Source organism: Cervus canadensis, chromosome 12, assembly GCF_019320065.1.
Source record: "Cervus canadensis isolate Bull #8, Minnesota chromosome 12, ASM1932006v1, whole genome shotgun sequence".
Lineage (NCBI taxonomy): Eukaryota > Metazoa > Chordata > Mammalia > Artiodactyla > Cervidae > Cervus > Cervus canadensis.
In genome coordinates, this window is record NC_057397.1 from 9,749,049 (window position 1) to 9,768,082 (window position 19,034).

Genomic DNA, 19,034 nt, shown 5'->3' on the forward strand with positions numbered 1-19,034 from the left:
AGAAGGCAGGAGGGCCACTGAGAGCAGAGGGCCCCGAGGACCCCAGCACCTGTCCAGGGTCAAGTGGTCTGCCCAGACACTCCGACAGCTAAAGAGGCGCAGTCCCCCTGCAGAGGAATACCAGGACCCGCCTTCCCAGGACAGCTGAGCCCTCAGCTCATGTCCCTCCCTCGGTAGAGTAACCCGTGGGAGGCCAAAGCGTGGGAAGCAGAGGGTCTCACCTCAGACCTGGGGGAGGCCCCCGCTTGGGGCCTGTCCTGAGCGGGCTCCATTCGTGCTAATATGCCCCCACAAGGACACAGGGCTGGTGGGGGGTGACCAAAGGGCACAGTCCTGAGGGATCCAAGCAAGCGCACCAGCGCCCACCACCCACCAGCTCTGGGGCGGCAGTTCTTCCTGCCCAGGACCCCTTCCACCACCCCACAGGGAGAGACAGGGCCTCGGGTGCACAAAGCTGGGGGCTGTGTGGCACCAAGTCCTGCTCCACCCCACAGGAGCTGCAGGAGCAAGCGCCCAGAAGCCTGAGCCCCACCGGCCCGGCCCCCACGCCCCCTGGAGCAGAGACCCCTACCCTCCCCGGGTGAGTGCCAGCAGAGGCCTCGGCACACTAGGGCAGCCCACAGGAGTGTGCGCTGAGGCGCTCAGCTCTCAGCCAGACCAAAACTGATGAAAACCATCAAGCCACGATTCAAGAAGCATCACACACCTAAGCAGGATAAATAAAACGCACGGGAAGCACACCATCATACACCTGCTGAAAACCAGAGACGGAGAAAACTCCACAGCCAGATGGGGACAGCAGACCCCACAGGAGAGCGGGGCCAGCCGGCAACAGCCAGGTCTCCCCCTGGAGCCCTGCAGCCTCCCACGCAAAATCACTCTCCAGAGAGGAAGACTTAAGATAACCGTCCACGGAGAACAACGGCCCCCAGCACAGCTGCACATCACCAGAAATCTCAAGAGGTGTTTCTCGGCAGAAGGCAAGGAAGGAGTGAAAAGAGATGGGAAAATAAATACGTAGATGTCTGGGTCAAGGCTGACCATACACAACATTTTCTAGGGTCTAAAACACATGGAGAATTAAAATCATGGTAGTTGCAGCATGTCTGATGGAAGAGAAGAAAAAAGGGGGATGGTGCTCTAAGTTTCTCATGCTGTCCAGGGAGGGGTCAGACGGCAATTTCCAAGACTCAACAAGACTCAAAACAGACTCAAAAACATACAATACAACCGAAACAAAAATAAAAGGAAATATAATAAGCTAATGGAGAAAAAAACGGAATTTAAACATATACGTACAAAAGAAGAAAAAAAAGAAAGAAAAAACACAACAGGGACAGTAAAGAAGCAGCACATAGTAAGGGCCTGGACTTAAACCCAAATACACCCAAGCTGTGGTTTGTTGTGAACATACGAAATCTTTTCTTACAAGGACAACTTCAGGTTGCAGTTAAAATGCAACTATTTGCTGATACAAAAAAAGAAATCTAACCGTAATACAAAACGGCTTTTTTTGGACTGTTTACAATACTTTGTGCTGTTTACTTATAAAAGTAAACACGTTTGCATACGTCACACACCAACATTTGCAGAGAGAGAGAGAGAGAGAGAGAGAGAGTGTGTGTGTGTGTGTGTGTGTGTGTGTGTGTGTGTGTGTGTGTGTGTGTGTGTGTGTGTGTGGCTCAGTCGTGTCCGACTCTGTGCAGCCCCATGGACTGCAGCCACCAGGCCCCTCCATCCACGGGGTTCTCCAGGCAAGAGTGCTGGAGTGGGTTGCCATTTCCTTCTCCAAAAGGAACTACAGAAAGAAAGAAAGTGCATTTGCTCAGTCATGTCTGACTCTGCAACCCCACAGACTGCAGCCCACCACGCCCCTCCATCCATGGGGTTCTCCAGGCAAGAGTGCTGGAGTGGGTTGCCATTTCCTTCTCCAAAAGGAACTACAGAAAGAAAGAAAGTGCATTTGCTCAGTCATGTCTGACTCTGCAACCCCACAGACTGCAGCCCACCACGCCCCTCCATCCATGGGGTTCTCCAGGCAAGAGTGCTGGAGTGGGTTGCCATTTCCTTCTCCAAAAGGAACTACAGAAAGAAAGAAAGTGCATTTGCTCAGTCATGTCTGACTCTGCAACCCCACAGACTGCAGCCCACCAGGCCCCTCCATCCATGGAATTTTCCAGGCAAGAGTACTAGAGTGGGTTGCCATTTCCTTCTCCACGTATGTATGTATGTACACAAGTGTATATGTACATGTTTTGCGACATTAACTAAAAGGAAATTGGCCTACATATACTTACTTTAGAGAAAGTAGACTTTAAGGCAAAAAACTGGAGATTAAAACAAAAAAAATTTCATAACAGTAAAAATTCATTCCACCAGGGAGATGTAACAATTCTAAATGCTTTGCACCCAGTAAAATAACCTTAAAATAAATACTAATACAAAAGTGACAACTGGAGACATGAACACATTCACATGCTCAGTGGAAAGTCTCCACACTCTCTCGGGGACTGTAAAAAACACAAGTCTTCCCTGCCTCTCAAAATCAGGCAGTTTACCACAGGTTTGAACAACACAATGAATACAATTCTCCTTAGAGCCCCAAACTCATCAAGTGGAATCATTCTTTCTAAGCACACATAAGAGCTTTACCAAAGTGGACCCTAAACCCCCGCCAGTGAAGGTGGGGAGTGGTCATTTTACAAAGAATCTCAAAAGCCTCAGGGGTTTAGAGATGAAGGAATACCTTCTGAATAACCCTGATAAAAGAAAAAATTACAACAAAAATTAGAAGAAGTTTTAGAGGAACACAAAAATAATTAACTTGCAGAAGACACCTAAGGCTATGCTCAGGGGGGAGTTTATAATCTTACATCTGCATATTTCAGAAAAGAGAGGCTAAAAGCAAACGTCCAACCATCTGATCCTGGTGTGCTGTGTCCAAGTGCAAGTGCACTGGCCCGTCCGGGAAGCTCTGACAGCAGCCCCGCCGGGGCCTCCGCCCCCACTGCTGGCCCCGGGGCACTGTCTCAGAGCTGGCCAGGGACACCTCCAGCCAGACCCACCATCAGGGCAGCAAGAGAGGCAGCGTGGCCCTGCAGCCCAGCACCTGCTCCCTGCCTTCGCAGCACAGCGTGGGGGCAGCAGCCTGAGTCAGATTCAGCCAGGCCCCCCACCCCTCCTGGCATCCTTCCTCGTGAAAACACGTGGGGTCTCGAGAGCCAGGAACAGAGCGCTCCCCGGGAGAGGCGTCTGCCAAGGTCTATCGGAGATGCCATCTGGGCCCAAGTTCAGGTCCCCATCCCGGTGCCCCCAGCTCCACGCCAAGAGGGACAGGAGAATACCTCCAGCCCAGAGCCTGGCTCTGAGTCTCAAGAGGGAGGGTCCATCGCATCACTGCCCGCCCTGCACAGGGCCTGGCCAGGGTGTGCAGAGGGGTCTGGGGATATTGTGTGGAGGAGTCCGGGGCGGGCTCTTGGACTGGGAGCCATGGTGGTCATGCCTGCTCCTCCCACTAAAGCTGGAACCTGTGGGCAGGACCACTCCAAAGTCAGCGACCATCCCTCTCCCAAGGCCGGCTCCACAAGGTCCACCCCGGGGACACCCCCACCATGGCCTGCGGGGTCTCCCTCCCTCTCACAGCTGGCCCCGGCAGGAAAGAAATCCGCCCAGAGGGCTCAGGCTGACACAGCCCTGCCTCCCAGGCAACTCCCAGCACCAATCCCCAACTGGGTCCCGAGCCACGGCCAGGCCGTGCTGCCCCAGCACACCATCCACATTCATCAAGACGCCTGGGGACCCTACCCACGAGCCCCCAGGGCCGCAGTCGTTGGGAACACCGCCCCTCCTTCCCAGGCAGGAGCGGGTCCCAGGGCTTCAGCTGGCGTCACGGCGGTGCCCTGGCTCCAGGAGCTCACAGCACCCCGGGAGGCCCACACTGCCGGGTACACACAGCACTGCGTGCACATGCACACGCTCCTGCGCCAGCCCTGCCGAAATAATTAATTAGCACCGCCGTGACAGACGTAAGCCGGGAAGCCTCCGACATGCCTAATAATTTATGCAAGGCTCAGGATCGCTGCGACTGCCTTCTGCAGGGCCTGCTTCAGCGTTTTCCTTTTTCCTTAGGAAAGCAGGGCTCCGGATGGAACAGCTCTTGCGCCCTTTGTGGTGTCTGCAGCAGTAAAACTGATAACCCATCGGCACCCCAGCAGGAGATGCTGGATCACAGATCGCTCCAAAGTGGGAAAGTCCAGCAGCCAGCCAGTCTAGCGTCCACCAAACCTGCTCTAAGCACCTGACCGCCCCGCTCCCTCAGCCAGCACAGAAACCCCCAGGACATGGGAAGAAAGCAAGCCAAGGTCAGCACCAGCCTGAAGGCTCATAGCCAGGGCTTTCCGCACCTCGGGGAGGCCCCAGGACAGGAGCACAGGTGAGCACGGGGACACCTGGGGAGTCCCCCAGGCCTGTGTCCCCTCTGTGCCATGGCAAGCCTGCCTCCTGGCCCTCCCAAAGCGCCCCCGGAGGGTACTAGTGATGAAAACGCTACTGACAAATGTGGAGGCCCAGAGCAGGCTTCGCTCTGCTCCCTCTGACCACTGACCGCGGCCTGGAGGCCAGCGAGGCCAGGCACGGGGCTGCCCGGCACGCAGCAGTGGGTTCTGGGCTGCCTCCGAGAGCCATGCTGCAGGGCCCCTGCCTGCTGGGCACGCCTGGTCAGAGGCGGGGTGGGGCAGGGCCCTGTCGGGAGGGGCGCGGGCCTGGTGAGACCGGAGGGGCAGGGAGGGGGCAGGGAGGGTGTGGAGCGGGTCTCCTGTGCATCTGGAGCCATCAGGCCATGGAGGAGGTTAAGTGAGGACAGCTTTGAGGATGCCCTTGGCTCCCCGGGCACTGCCAGAGCAGACAGTGGGCAGGCGGAGCACTCCCTGTGGGTGTCCACCCCAAGTCCCTGAGCTGGTGCTGCTTGAGAGGAGCCCTGCAGAGGCCCCTCAACAAACTGAGCTCCACGGGCCAGTTTTGGCACCCAGGCAGCTGAGGGCCTGCTGACCTCCACTGGCACAGGAGGGCACCCCAGGGACCTGGGGACAGCCCGAAGGCAGGCCCTTCAAGCCCAAATGACCCAGCGGCAGGGGAGGCAGCCCCAGGACGTGCCCTCAGTCAGCCCACAGATGGGCCACCAGGGGGCTGTGCGCCTCAGGGACCCCCAGCCCCCACAGGCCCCTGCTCTGGCCTGGGGGAGGGCAGAACAGTCATCCAGGGCCTTGGTGAGGAGCCCAGGCACCAGCAGGGAAAGGCGGCCGGGGTGGGGGCCCGTGGGGGGCTTACACGGGAGAGACTCCCTGACAGCTTCCTGGACAAACTCGGACACAGGGATCGGGGGCTGCAAGGTGAAGACTGGGCAAGGCCCCCACCTTCTCTGCTGGTGACCGAGGACGCGTGGCCACCCCGCTGCACCCACAGACAGGCGGCGCAGATCTCCCAAACCGCACAGCTGGCACGGCAGACTGAGGGAAGGCCCCGGAGGCCCTCAGACCCACACCTGGCTGCCCCCGGAAACCTGGGCCCTTCCTGTCAAACACGGCCCCGTGGCTGTCTGCGCACCCGGGGCTCCGGGCAGGCGGGCGGGCGGTGGGGGCTACGGCCGTGTGCCCACTGTGCTGGGCAGGTGAGGTGGAGGAGGCCAGCCCCCAGCAAGCCCCGGGAGACGAGGACACCACTGCCCATCCAGTCGCCTGCAGCTTTTCCCTGGCCCAAGAAGCAAACACTTGCTGCTCCCAGGAAGCCCCCTTGCAGCCTGGAGCCAAGTGGCAAGTGCAGCGCGGGGTTCCCGTGGCGCCCGCTGCACCCTCTCTGCACACAGGGAGTCAGGGTCCGCGGTACACACGGAGCCTGTCACCTCAGGGGACCTGAGTCAGAGCGCTGGGCCCAGTGTGGCGGGGAGGGGAGGCCCAGAGCGGGCAACCCCAGAGCGGGCCCTGAAGCCCCAGGCACTGGAAAGAGCCCGCCCTCAGCACACTCCCTAGAAGCTCTCTACTAAAGGTTCTCTATGCTGCAGCCTTCTCTGGGGTCTGTCTGCCCTGAGGCAGATCAACTGAGGTCTCCTGCAACCAAGGTGCAGGTACTCCCCAGGGAGCTTGGGGAGGGCAGTCACACGGAAACCCCCAGGGACCACCTGCCCCTCCCCCAGCCAGAGTCGGACTCTAGGCCCAGGGACTAAGGGGAGGGTCTGAGGGCTTGGCCCAGAGCCAGGAAAGCAGGGCAGAGGCAGGCAAGAGAGAGAAAGTAAGCGGCGGAGTCAGGCTGAACCTCCAGTTCAGCCCCCAGGCGCAGTGTCCATGTGCCTGCTGAACAATGCAGTTTTGAATTCAATTAAAGCGATTATCTGTTGTGCCAAATAAATTGTGTACAGCATATATCCTGCGGCACTTTACACCTCCGGGCTCATTATTCCCTAACTGTTTCCTCCTGTTTATGCGCTCTCAAATTAAATTGCTGATAATATGCGCCAAAATAAAAAATGAGCGCACCTTGTCCCAAGAAAATTGATTCTCCCTTTTCCTGAGCCGGCGATTGCCAGGTTTTATATACTCTGTTCCTGGTGATCATTAGTAATTCAATTTTCTTTTTATTAGCCCCCTTATCTGCTGAGCAATATAGTGGCAGAGCTGACCTCTTTCGCACGGGTAAATGTTTAAAATCTTTTCCCTGATTAATTTTGCCAGTTAAGAAAAAGAGGAGAAATGGCCCGGCTCTTAGCCATCACAATGAATAAAGCTTAATGTTGATTGTGATGGAATTTCTAATGCCAGGGAAATTGATTGAACGCGGCAATTACACTGCAATAGTAACTCAAGGGAGATGGGATCGCTTTCTCCTGGCCGCAGCCTTTTGGTTATTTAAAACAATCCAATTTGCAAGGATAATTATGTATTAGTGTTTTATCTGCCACTTGAAATGAACAGGGGAGTTTCGATACTGGCCCAGCATTAGCAGGTTATTGCTGCAAATTACTTGATATCTGCTTTCTTTCACATAAAGAGGAAATTAGGCAATCAATTACCAGAAAAAGGTGGACGAAGAATAAGAGGGGCGAGTCCGCCCTCTTCTGGCCACCGGGCTGCACAGCAGGCCTGGAGGGGGCCCCAGGGCTCTCCCTCCCCCTCCTCAGCCCTCCCAGCCTGGGCGAGCCTGCTCAGAGGAGGGCTGCACCTGGCACTAAGGTCTGTGCGGGGAAACAGGGCAGAGAAGCAGATAAAGGGGCCGCCCCTGCAGCGATGTGGACACACGGACACACACACAGCTGCTCAGGCCCACCGAGGGGGCCAGGAGGGGCTCACCTGCTCATCCCAAGCACCCACAACACTAGATAAAAGCCCCAGTCCCCACAGAGCTGAAAGGGAGGGAGCCGGGACGGGCGGGGAGCAGGATGGGGCTGCAGCAGCTGGGGAAATGCTGCCCCTCACCCCTGCCCCCAACCCCAGTCCTCACACCTGCCCTCATACCCAGTCCTTACCCCTGCCCTCACCCCTACCTTCACCCCTGCCCCCACCCCTGCCCCCACCGCTGCCCTCACCCTGCCCTCATACCCAGTCCTCACCCCTGCCCTCACCCCAGCACCCTGGTCTCCACACAAGCCTCTCCCGCGAGGTCCCTGCCATCAAGTCTGGGGGTAAGGAGCCCAGCCCTGGACCTGGAGGTCAACCCTCACCCACAGGCCCACCCTGGCTCCTGCCCCTCTGGCCCCGGTCACTCCTCGGGCCCGGACACGGCCGCCTCGTGTCCCCGAGCACGCTTCCGTAGGACCCCTGCGCCTCCCCCCTCCCCAGTGGCTTCCCAACAGGATCCCCTTTCCTTACTGTGGCCCGGTGTCCCTTCCCCCACTCCAGGCGCGCCTGCCTCCAGCCTGAGCCTCACCTGCCTCCAGCCTGAGCCTCTCCCGCCCTCCGCAACACCCAACACTGCGCAGGACGGGCGTCCACTCCTGGGCGAGCGAGCTCAGCCCCACGGCGACCTCGCCTGCACAGGTGTGTCCCCTCGCTCTCGCCTCTCCTCACATAGGTGGGTTCAGGGCTCAGAGGGAGCGCCTCAGACATGCCCCAGGCTGCCTGCCTGGCCAAAGCTGCCCCCCACCACCCGTAGCTCCTGAGACACCACCGCCAGTTTCCTTTTCCGCAGAGCCCTTCTGCTGCCTGAAAGCAGTTTTTCGACCTGTTTACAAGCACCCAAGGAGCTTTCTGCGTCCACCGTCCACCTACACACCCCGGCCCCGGCACGTGGGGGACCGCGGGAGCCAGCACACAGCACAGCACAGAGGTGCAGCGCATGGAAGGCTGAGGGGTGGAGGACACGTGGGGGGAGGAAGGGTGGCTGAGCGAGCCTTCTCCAAGCCCCCCAAGAGGAGCCTCTTCGCAGCTCCCCCTCCCTCTCCCCTGCAGGGCGCAGTCACCACGCGTCTACAAGCTGATCTGTCCGCCTCCGAGCAGGGAGCGCGCGAGGCGCCGCGGTCCGCACCCCACACCCCGTGGTGTCCACGGCCTTGCTCCCCCTCCCTTCGAACAGCAGAGCACCCTGCCAGCAGGAGCAGCCTCCACCGTCCCCAGCCTGCCCCCCCACTCTGCCTGAGGCCTAAAACGGGACCATACGGTTCCCAAGTGCAGGTCCAACTCCAGGAAGGACACAGGCCGCCTCCCCCTCGTGGCCTGGCACCAGATTTGTGGCCCCGTCAGCCCCTCACCCTGTCCACCCTGCAACCGGGTAAGCATCCTAGAGTGTCTCCAGCCCACAGCCCTGGGATGCTGCCCACGGGCCCCTGTCCCACTCCCTGGCTCCCCGGCAGCCCCTCGGCCCATGGTGCCTATAGCACGGCTGCAGCCAGGCTGTTTCCAGGTCTGGGGCAGCCCTCACCCCGACCTCCAAGCCACCAGAGCCCTCCAGCCTAGAGCAGGAAGAGCGGGCCCCCAGGACTCTGCATGGACAGTCAGCAGTGCTAACCTCCCCCCGACCTGGAGAGCGCTCTCAGCCCACGGCACAGGATGACCTCTTCGACTGCACGGTACTCCTTCCACGGGGCCCAGGACACAGGATGGCAACCATCTGCCTTGGGCCCATCAGCCCGCAGCCCAGGCTCCATGGGGCAGGGGCAGCACAGGGCTGGCAGGGACACAGTCGAGGCCAGCGTTGGTCCTTGCGTCAGGACCCAGCACCCCAGGCAGCAGGAAGGCCACCAAGAGACCCAAGGCCTGTCTGCCACTACCGTGCCGCCCTCAACACCTGCCCAGCAGCTGCTCCACACACACACTGGCTTCCAAGGGAGCCCAGTGCCTGGCAGACACCCACCAGCTCCCCCAAGGGCTCTGCTGCCCCTGCTGGGACACCCTCCCCAAGCCCCCTCCTACCACGTCCGTCATTCAAGACCTGCGGAAACACCACCTCCATACAGGACCTCTCCTGGATACCCCCTCTCCCTGCTCGTAGCAGGTTACTAAGGAAACGCCCCAGCACCTGGCCGGCTCGCATGCAGGCCCCAGAAGGGCAGGGGGGAACACCCCCGCCTTGGGGCTCTGGGACCCCCAACTCCGGGGTGGCCCCCTTCCCACTCCCAGCCCTGAGCACCATCACCTTGCGGCACCTTACCTGTGGGACAGCTCCGCCTGCAGCTTCTCCGCCGACAGAGACAGCACCGTGACCGAGAGCACCCAGACAGAGGCCATGCGGCCCGGCAGACACTCACCCTCCAGAGAGCACCCCGGCCCCTCTCCCAGCTGCCCCAAGAGGCCCCAGCTAGCCTTGGGCTCTCGGCGGGCTCCCCAGCCCCTGCCAGCCTCTTAAAACACGAGGCTGCTCCACTTGTTCTCTCCAGTCAGTCCCGCAGCCAAGGCCCAACCCCCAACCCAGCAACCAGAAGCCGCTGACAGGCTCCCTCTGCTGCCACCGGGGTGAAATCCAAGCCTGCTGGGACCCCAGGACATGCAGCCAAAGGAGACTGGGTAAAAGGGAGGCTGGCGCCCTCTCTGCCCCACGCGGCCCTCCGCCTGGGCTCCCAGGGCCCACGCTCTCTGGCCGGCTCTGCACAGGTGCTGAACGTGGTCCCGGACCCCAGCTGGGCCCTGAGCACCAAGGCGGCACAGTCCCTGGAGCACAAGCCCCAGCGGCAGTGCCCAGGACCAGATCCCTGGCGCATCCGCAGGGAAGCCCCAGCTGCTCTGAGCAGACACCCAGGACCAGCACGCCGGAGCACTGCCATCGCCACGGCGTGGGGGGGGGGGGGGCGGTTGCCAGGGACTCACTGAGAGGGCAGAGCAACCCCTCCCAGGCCCGCTCAGGCCTTGAGAGGAGGAAGCAGCCCACAGGGAGGGCAGTGAGGACAGGAGGCAAGGGTCCTGGGCAGCACCAGCCAGGCCGCCCCTCCCTTCAGGGCTGCCTGCCTGCCACCCTCTCATCCCCTTCCCACTTCTGCCAAGATGATACGGCCATGTGGGCATGGAGGGATGTGCTGAAGAGGCTGCATGCGCCCGCCTGGCAGCCTTTCCCCGGCCCCAAGTGCAGCACACAGCACCCCAGCCCGGGCCGCCCACTGCCCACCAGGCCAAGCAGCTCTTGGGCCACGGCCTGGCAGCACAAGGTGGACGGGGACCATGGGTCCCAGCGGGGAGCAGAGCCAGCACAGGCCCAGGGGGCCCCTCTTCCCAGCGTACCTTCCTTGGAGGGGAGGTAGGCACGGCCGGGAGGCAGAGAGCACGGCCGGTGCTTGGTAACCGGCATCAGCCCCTTGTTGGGAGTCTTCTTCGTAACGGGGCTGCTCTTTCCCCGGAGGGCCTGCTTCCGCCTCAGGCTGAACTGACTCTTGGCCATGGCAGCAGGTGGCGGGCTGCTCTTCTTGTCCCCAGGAAGGCTGCAGAGACAAAGCAGGTAGCTCTAGCAGGCACCCTCCCTGTCTCGCCCACCCAGATCCCAGAACCAAGGGATCAGCCCTGGCAGGCAGCCAAGCCCCAGCAGGGTCTGGCCCCCCCACTTCGCTTTCCCACCTGATCGACCTCAGCAGCTCGCTGCCCGTCCAACTCCCCCCAACCCAACCCACCCCACCCTACCCCACCAGGCTCCCAGCCGCAGCCCTGGAGGACCCCAGAGCCAGGGCAGGTGGAGGGCGGAGGAGCGCAGCCCTTGACCCCCACCAGGTGTTTCCAGGACCACTTTCTCCACCTCCCTGGACAGATGAAATGAGGCCCCACGTGGAACTGCGGAGAAGGAGAGGAGGCAGGCGTTGTCCCAAGGAGGAGCTGCCATCAGCCTCATGGCTCCCCTCTCCACACTCACTGACACAGAGGCTGCCAGAGAGAAAATGCGAAGAGAGGAGAGCATGGAACCCAAGTGGTCCAAGATGGCACCCATCCAGGAGAGCAGGGCCCAAGGTCAAGGTCAGCGGTGGGAAGGACCTCTGGAGTGGGACATCAGGCATCTGGCAGCCTCCACAATTAAGTCCCTGACCCTGAAGCCCTGGGCCACCATGCCATCTTCCAGCCTCTTCAGGACCTAAGTGGGTAGAGGGCGGGGAAGCTGACATGCCTTCGGTGAGGGAGTGAGTCACTGTCACCTGGCCACCTTTCTCCCGCAGAGACCCTGCCCCTAGCCTGGACACAAAGCTGTCCATCCACCATCCCGCGAGCCGAGAACGGAAGCCACCCCAGCAACTTCTGGTCTCTCGCCAACAAGGGAAAGGGAGGGCTTGCTGGCGCCACCTCCGCCCGTCCCCTCCCCATAAACTGAAAAGGACAGCAGTAAGCGCGGCCTCATTCCTGCCGGACATGCTGACGCATCACAGGCCAAGCTCCATCATCAGGCTCCATCGGGGCGATGCTTCCTCCCTGCCTCCCACACCCCTGCCCAGACAAGACCCGGGGGGGTGGGGGCAGGGACCCGCACCTGGCACTGCCCCGCCTCCGGATGATCTTGGTGCGGCTCTTCACTTTGTAAGCTGAGAGCGGGGTCTCACTGAAGACAGGCTGCAAGCTGCTGGGTTCCACTGCCCGTCTGTCCACTGGGGGAGACCTAGACGGGACGGGGGAGAGTTGGGCAGCACGGTCCTTGCTGCCAACCTCTGACTGCCAACGGAAGGAGGAGGCCGAGGAAGCCGAGGGGCTGGAGGCCTTCCACTTGTACTTGCTGGGGGAGGCCCCAGGCATGGAGGACATGGCAGACCTCCTGGGCTTGGCGTCTGGGTCGGCTCTGAGCTGTGGCTTCTCCGTTCGTTCTGCTGAAGCAAAGGGGGCCTTGCACATGTTCTCTGCCACCGCCCTGGGACTGAGGGCCCGCCGAGAGGCCCGAGGACCCTTCGCCGAGGCAGCCACCCACTTGTAGTCGTTCTTCCGGAACTTGTTGGTTCGACAGGACGCCAGCATCGAGGGCCCCCTGGTCTGCCTGGGTCCAACAGCAGGTCTAGCTGGGCCTACCACCAGGCCAGAAGCGGCAGACGGACCTGAGAGGCTGGTGTTCACGCTCCCGTCCCCACGGAGCTGTGTAACACAGCTGGCCACAGAGGGCGAGCCCGCTTTCCGGCCTAGGGCCATGCCGCCTCGCTGAGGCAGGCTGGAGGGCAGGAAGCGGGACTTTATCGCAATTGCACTCTCACTGACCGTCCGCCGGGGCTCCAAGGGGCTCTCACTCATGCTGCTCATTGACTTCACTACCCGGGGCTTGCCAGGCTCCTTCTGGCAGACGAGAACGGGGTCCTCTGAGCTGCAGCTCCCCTTGGCTCTTCCTTGCCTGGAGGGCTGCCGCTGCCCACCGGGGGGCTCACCCTCACCTTCCTGAGGCCTGTGGTCATTCCAGGGGGTGTCCTCGTATTCTTCCAAGGAGGTCCGCAGGACCCCCGCAGTGCTGGCCGAGCCTGGCTTGGACGGTGGTTTGATCTTGATGACCATGTTCTGATCTGGACTGAGCTGCACTTGCCTCTCCAGGACGTACTGCTGCGGTTCAGGACCCTGGCTGCCCCCGGCCCTGAGCGGCGGCTGTGTGGCACCATCGCCGGGAGGGTCCGAGGAGCCCAAGGGCCGATTCACGAGGGAGTATTTCTTGCGCCACACAGGCCCATGGTTTGCAGAGAAGCCCCTCCGGCTCGGACGAGGGTAGCGAGCACCAAAGATCCTGCTGCTGTTGTAAGTGGGCGGCTGCCACTGGGACGTGGCGGAGGTGCCCAGGGCAGCGGAGGTGCCCGGGGCAGAGGCACTGCCATGGAGGCTTTTGTAGTCATCGATCAGACCTGAGGAGGCAGGAGCATAGACTCTGTCAACCGGAGGGTGAGGAAAATCAGGGAGAATCCCCTGGAGGGACATCAGCTGACCAAACACCCTGTAAACCCCACTGGACCCTGCCAAGTCCCAGTACAGGAGGGGCAGCCCCTGGGCCTGAGAACCACTCACAGTCAGCCTAAATCCCCCAGGCCAATCTTTCCCATGAGCCTCTTCCCATCAATTCTACTTCAATCCTATCTCTGGCTGCTTATTCTTACAATGCACCCCTGTGGCATAATATTCCCTATTCACCAGAGATATTATACTGGATTCACAATCCTCTGAGGCGAACTGTCACCCAGCATGAAGAGACCAGCAAGGCCCATGCTGCAGAGCCTCAAGAGAGACACGGAAGTCCTCTGGCTTGCCCACAAATACAAAGAGGGCAGGGCTGCACCTTCATGACCTCCCTGCCTGGCACACACAACAGCGAGTGTAAGATAACTGACACCCTGGGTACTCAACACGTGACAAGAATGTCACATCATCCTTCGACAAGAAAAGAGGCCTAACATTTAGATTTCCAGTGCAGGGGACCACCAGGTGCCTTTCCAAGGAAGCCCCTGGACAGCGCTGTGCAGGCAGACACAGGTCTCAGCTAGAACCACCCAAGCTGTCACAACTTAGCCAACAAGCCCTCCAGTTACAGCACTCCCCCACCATATGTCCCACCCCCACCCCCAAAGAGAGTCACATCCAGACCTGGTGACACCTCAGGGTAGGTATGATAGAGAGCCAGGAAGTGGCTGGTAGATGGGCTCAGCACAACTGAACTCTTCCCAATACACACTTCCCAGTTCTTAAGTCTTCTCTTTGTGGGAAGAACCTTTAAAACGATTTAAAAAAAAAAAAATACAGCAAGCCATCTCTCATGACTCAGTTGTAAAGAATCCATGTGCCAATGCAGGAGACACAGGAGATGCAGGTTCAATCCCTGGGTCGAGAAGATCCCCTGGAGAAGGAAATGGCAACCCATTTCCTTCAAAGTCCTGGCAGACTACAGTCCATATGTGCTCAGTCGCTTCAGTCGTGTCCGACTCATTGACCGTAGCCTGCCAGGCTCCTCTGTCCATGGAACTCTCCAGGCAAGAATACTGGAGTGGGTTGCCATGCCCTCCTCCAAGGGATCTTCCCCACCCAGGGACCGAACCCGCGTCTCCCGTGCCTCCTGAACCACAGGCGGGTTCTTCACCGCTTGAGACATGGGGCAGCCCCGGGCTATGGTCACTGAGGTCGCAAAAGAGTCAGACACGACTTAACGACTGAACAACATGCCGTCTTAGGTCTTAAAATGGAAAAGTTTGGGAAAATCTGAAGGTCGGGGATTCTGGGCCAGGAATATAAAGGAGAATGTGGCTGTAAGGAGGGACAAAGGCATCAAAACCGGGCGTACGGGGAAGAGATACACACCCCTGGCCCCGAGCGAGGGAGCGCGCCGGGGGCGCCGAGGCCGCGCACGCCCGCGGCGGCGGGGAGGGTCGCTTCCTGCCGGTTACTAAGCGACAGCCAGGCCGCCAGCGGCCGCAGCGCCGGTAACGCTCGCACCCGCCGCGGAAACCCGAGCGGGGCTGAGCTGGGCCTGCCGGGAACGCCCCTCAGGGTCCCCAGGACCCGGCCCGACCCCACCCACCTCCCCACCGACCGGACCCGGCCTCCGACACGCGGGTGGGAGCGGCCCCCTTCGGGGAGGCAGGCAGGGGCCCTCTGTGAAGCGAGGGATAGGAAGGGGACGCGCGACCCGGGCCCGGCGCGACCCACCCTGCAGGAGGCGGATCTGCCGCCGTAATTGCTCCTTTTCCTCCATCTCCGGAGTCCGCGACGCCCGGCCAGGCCCCCGCGACGTCATCGCCGGGCGACCGTTTTACCGCGGGCGGGGCGGAGCGCTGGGAGGCACCGCGACTGCGCACTGCAGCCGGGCCCCGGGCGACCGACGGCCGGAAGTGGGGCCTCGGGAGACGTGCCGCCTCGGGAGACTTGCGCCCACGCTCTGGCTGCGCCTGGAGGGGCGGGGTCACGCACGCGCAGTGCTGGGGGTGGAGGTCACGTCACTACGGAGCGCCGGGAAGTCCTTTTTCGGCGCCTGCGGAGGGGACGCTGCGGCGGAAGTTTTGCGCCCTGAGGCGTTCTGGCCGGGTTCTTCGCCGAGAGCGTTTGTTCCCTGTGGGTCCGGGGCGAGGGGCCGAGCCGGGTACTCCACGCTACCCACAGCGCAGGTCCTTCCGCGTCGAGTTAGGCTCTGGGGCCTCTGCGGGAGTGAGCCGGCGCGGCGAGGGTCCGTGCGGCTCTGTTTTGGGGCGGCCCGAGACAAGGGAAGGGACGTCCGGGTTCGAGAGGCACTGCAGGGACGCGTTAAACCTCTGAAAGCGTGAAAGACTGTGCTGTTTCCGTAGAAACAAGTATGAAAACAGGTGTATACATCACTGTATAGAGCTGGGGGGTGTGAAATGACATGGCCGCTGTGGAAAACTAATGTTTCCTCAGAAAGTTAAAAATAGACGCTTTGACCCAGCAGTCAGATACTTCGGGGTATATACCCTGAAGAAGTGAGTACAGGGACTGGAACATACGCGTGCGCCAACGTTGGGTGAAGCATTATTTGCCATGACAAAATGTAGAAATAGCCCAAGTGCCCATGAGGGTGAATGGGTAAGCGGTGTGTATCTGTACGATGGAATAGGATTTAGTCCTGAAAAGGAATGTAGGACTGGTCCGTGATACAGCGTAAACGAATCTCAAAAACAATGAATGAAATAAGTCAGCCACAAAAGGACAAATAGGATAAGATTTCACTTGCATGACACATCTTGAATAGGCAAATTTGTAGAAACATCAGAGGTTAGGAAGGGTTGAGGGGAGGAGAAACAGGGAATTAATGTTTTTTGGCTAGGGAGTTTATGTTTGCAGTAATGAGAAAGTTTTGGAAACATATAGTGGTGATGGTTGCACAACGTTGTGAATCTCCTTAATCCACCGAATTGGACACTTAAAAATGACGATATGAGGACTCCCCTGATGGGCCAGTGCCTGAGACTCCAATCTTCCTACACAGGGTGCCCGGCTGCGGTCTCCGGTCAGGGAACCCAATCCTGCATGTCACAACTAAAGATCCCACATGCCACAACTAAGACCTGGCACAGCCAAATAAATAAAAATAAATTTTTAAAATAATTATATGACAACTTACGTACTGTATATATCTTGTTCAATCGCTAAGTTGTGTCCAACACTAGGACCCCATGGGGTACAGCACGCCAGGCTTCCCATCTTTCAGTATCTCCCAGAGTTTGCTCACATTCATTTCTGTTGAGTCGGTGATGCCATCCAACCATCCCATCCTCTGCAGCCCCCTTCTCCTCCTGCCTTCAGTCTTTCCCAGCATCAGGGTCTTTTCCAGTGAGTCAGCTCTTCGCATCAGGTGGCTAAAGTATTATAGCTTCAGCATCAGTCCTTCCAATGAATATTCAAGGTTGATTTCCTTTAGGGTTGACTGATTTGATATCCTTGCACTGCAAGGAACTCTGAAGAGTCTTAAACACCACAATTCAAAAGCATCAGTTGCTGCTGCTGTTAGTATGTATTTTACCACAATAATAAAAGGCGGACACAGTGTATCTGCAGCAGACCTGAACAATAGGAAATGTTGAAGGAAATTCTTCTAACTGATGGGGAATGATACAATATGGAAACAGATCTTTATGTAGAAAGAGAACAGGAAACATTTTAGTATTAATAACTTTTTAAAAAGTCTCACTTTTTATTTTCTCCAAAAGATAGTTACAGCAAAAATAATAAAAACATGGGTTTGTAATGTAGGTAGAGGCAAAACATGCCAACAGTGATGCAAGGGGTCACATGAACTGTGTCTCCTGCAGGTGAGGACGCAACCTCCAGCCTGCCTCCTAGGTCAGCGCCTGCGCCCGCCCCAGGGAGTTAGTGTTACTCTACTTAACGTGCAGCAGTGAGCACTCTGGAGTTTCTTAGCGGTGGTGGTACCAGGCAATAGAATGACCCCTGCACTCAGGCTGTGGGACAGGGTGAGCCACAGGTCATGCTGAACACTGTGTGAGACCCTTAGGCCTTGGCAAAACTCTGAGGGCGGGGTATGGGAGTTCCCAGACAATGAAATGGAATTTCCCACCAGGGGTCGTGAAAAGCACTTCTTTGGGCTGGTGCTGTTTTGGCTTCTGAGAATCCTGCAGCCATCACCTCCTGAATGCGCCAGGACTGGCCTGCGGGAGGACGGGCAGCACATGCCCACTTAATACCACTGACCCTCTTGACAGTCTGCTGTCTGCCATCAGGTGCTAGCTAGCCACAAAGTTAATAAACCCAGGTGATGCCACGTGGAGCAGAGATAAGCCTAAATGTCATAATTTAGGGCACCTCATAATTTTGGGCTTCCCTGGTAGCTCAGCTGGTAAAAGGAATCTGCCTGCCATGCAAGAGACCTGGGCTCGATCCCTGGATTGGGAAGATCCCTTGGAGAAGGGAAAGGCTACCCACTCCAGTATTCTGGCCTGAAGAATTCCATGGACTGTGTATAGTCCATGGGGTCACAAAGACTCAGACATGACTGAGCAACTTTCACATAATTTTGACCAAACCAATGAATGTTTACCTCACTAAGTTTTAGGGTGATTTATTAGTACAAATTGATGGATTCATTGGTCTGGCATTGAACCTATTGTCTTTTGTGCCCAAAAAGCTCTCTGCTCCTGGACTTTAGTCCAAGAGTGGCAGAGGGGAGAGCCCAGCCCCTGGCCAAGAGGAGGTGAGGTTTGTAGATTTGTCTCCTGGAGTTGTGAAACTAAAAACTGTAACTAGGATGTAAGTGCTGTCACAATTATCTGGCTAAAACTGACCTTGGCAGTTACACTTAAAATACTTTGATGCCCATCAAGCTGGCAAAGATTAAAATAGCCTGGGGGAAAAAAAAACAATCTGCCCTGAGTGTTTGGGGGTGAAAGGGAAGAGACTTCACCGTTCAGTTTTTTAGGGTGTTCGCATAGCCTTTCTGAAGGGCAGTTGGGAATATATGCCAAGACTCTGAATACCTTTTGAGGAATTTCACTTTTCGAAGTCCCCCCAAAGGAAATAAGGAAACACACGCAAGGCCTTCTGAACAAAAATATCAGGTGCTGGGGGAGGGATAAATTAGGAATTTGAAATTAGCAGATACAAACTGATATAGATTAGTTTGTATATTCAATTTATTATATTCAATAAGAAACTATTCAATTTCTTATAATAAACCATAATGGAAAAGAATATGAAAATGTATATGTATATGAATCACTTTGCTGTACACAAGAAACTAACATAACATTGTAAATCAACTATACTTATATAAAAACTTTAAAAATTAAATGCTGAGTTCCTTACATGGGACAAAAATATTGAGCCTGTTGATAGCCCATTATAAGGCTTCCCTGGTGACTCAGGTGGTAAAGAATCCACCTGGAATGCAGGAGACCTGGGTTCAGTCTCTGGGTTGGGAAGATCCCCTGGAGAAGGAAATGGCAACCCACCGCAGTATCCTTGCCTGGAGAACCACGGACAGAGGAGCCTGGCAGGTTACAGTCCATGGAATCATAGAGTTGGACATGACTGAGCGACTAACCACAGGCCCTCATAGGAAGAGGTGTTGACTGGCTGGGACCACTACCGCATGGATGCCCCCTTGCCTTCCGTCCCAATGGGGAGGAGCTGGAAGTGACTACAAGAGACCAACCATTGAGGACTCTGTGG

At 58.0% G+C, this 19,034-nt stretch overlaps 1 protein-coding gene across 1 annotated transcript in view; it reads right to left on the reverse strand.

The window, feature by feature from the left end:
* Positions 1-15,259, reverse strand: part of ZC3H3 (zinc finger CCCH-type containing 3) — a 62,507-nt gene extending 47,248 nt beyond the window's left edge. The window contains exons 1-3 of the mRNA XM_043484265.1: positions 15,045-15,259; positions 11,920-13,255; positions 10,695-10,891 (exon numbers count right to left, since the gene is read on the reverse strand). Of these exons, the coding sequence (XP_043340200.1) occupies positions 10,695-10,891; positions 11,920-13,255; positions 15,045-15,132 (1,621 nt within the window). The 5' untranslated portion in view covers positions 15,133-15,259. The remainder of the gene's footprint in view (positions 1-10,694; positions 10,892-11,919; positions 13,256-15,044) is intronic.
* Between the last annotated feature and the right edge of the window lie 3,775 nt (positions 15,260-19,034).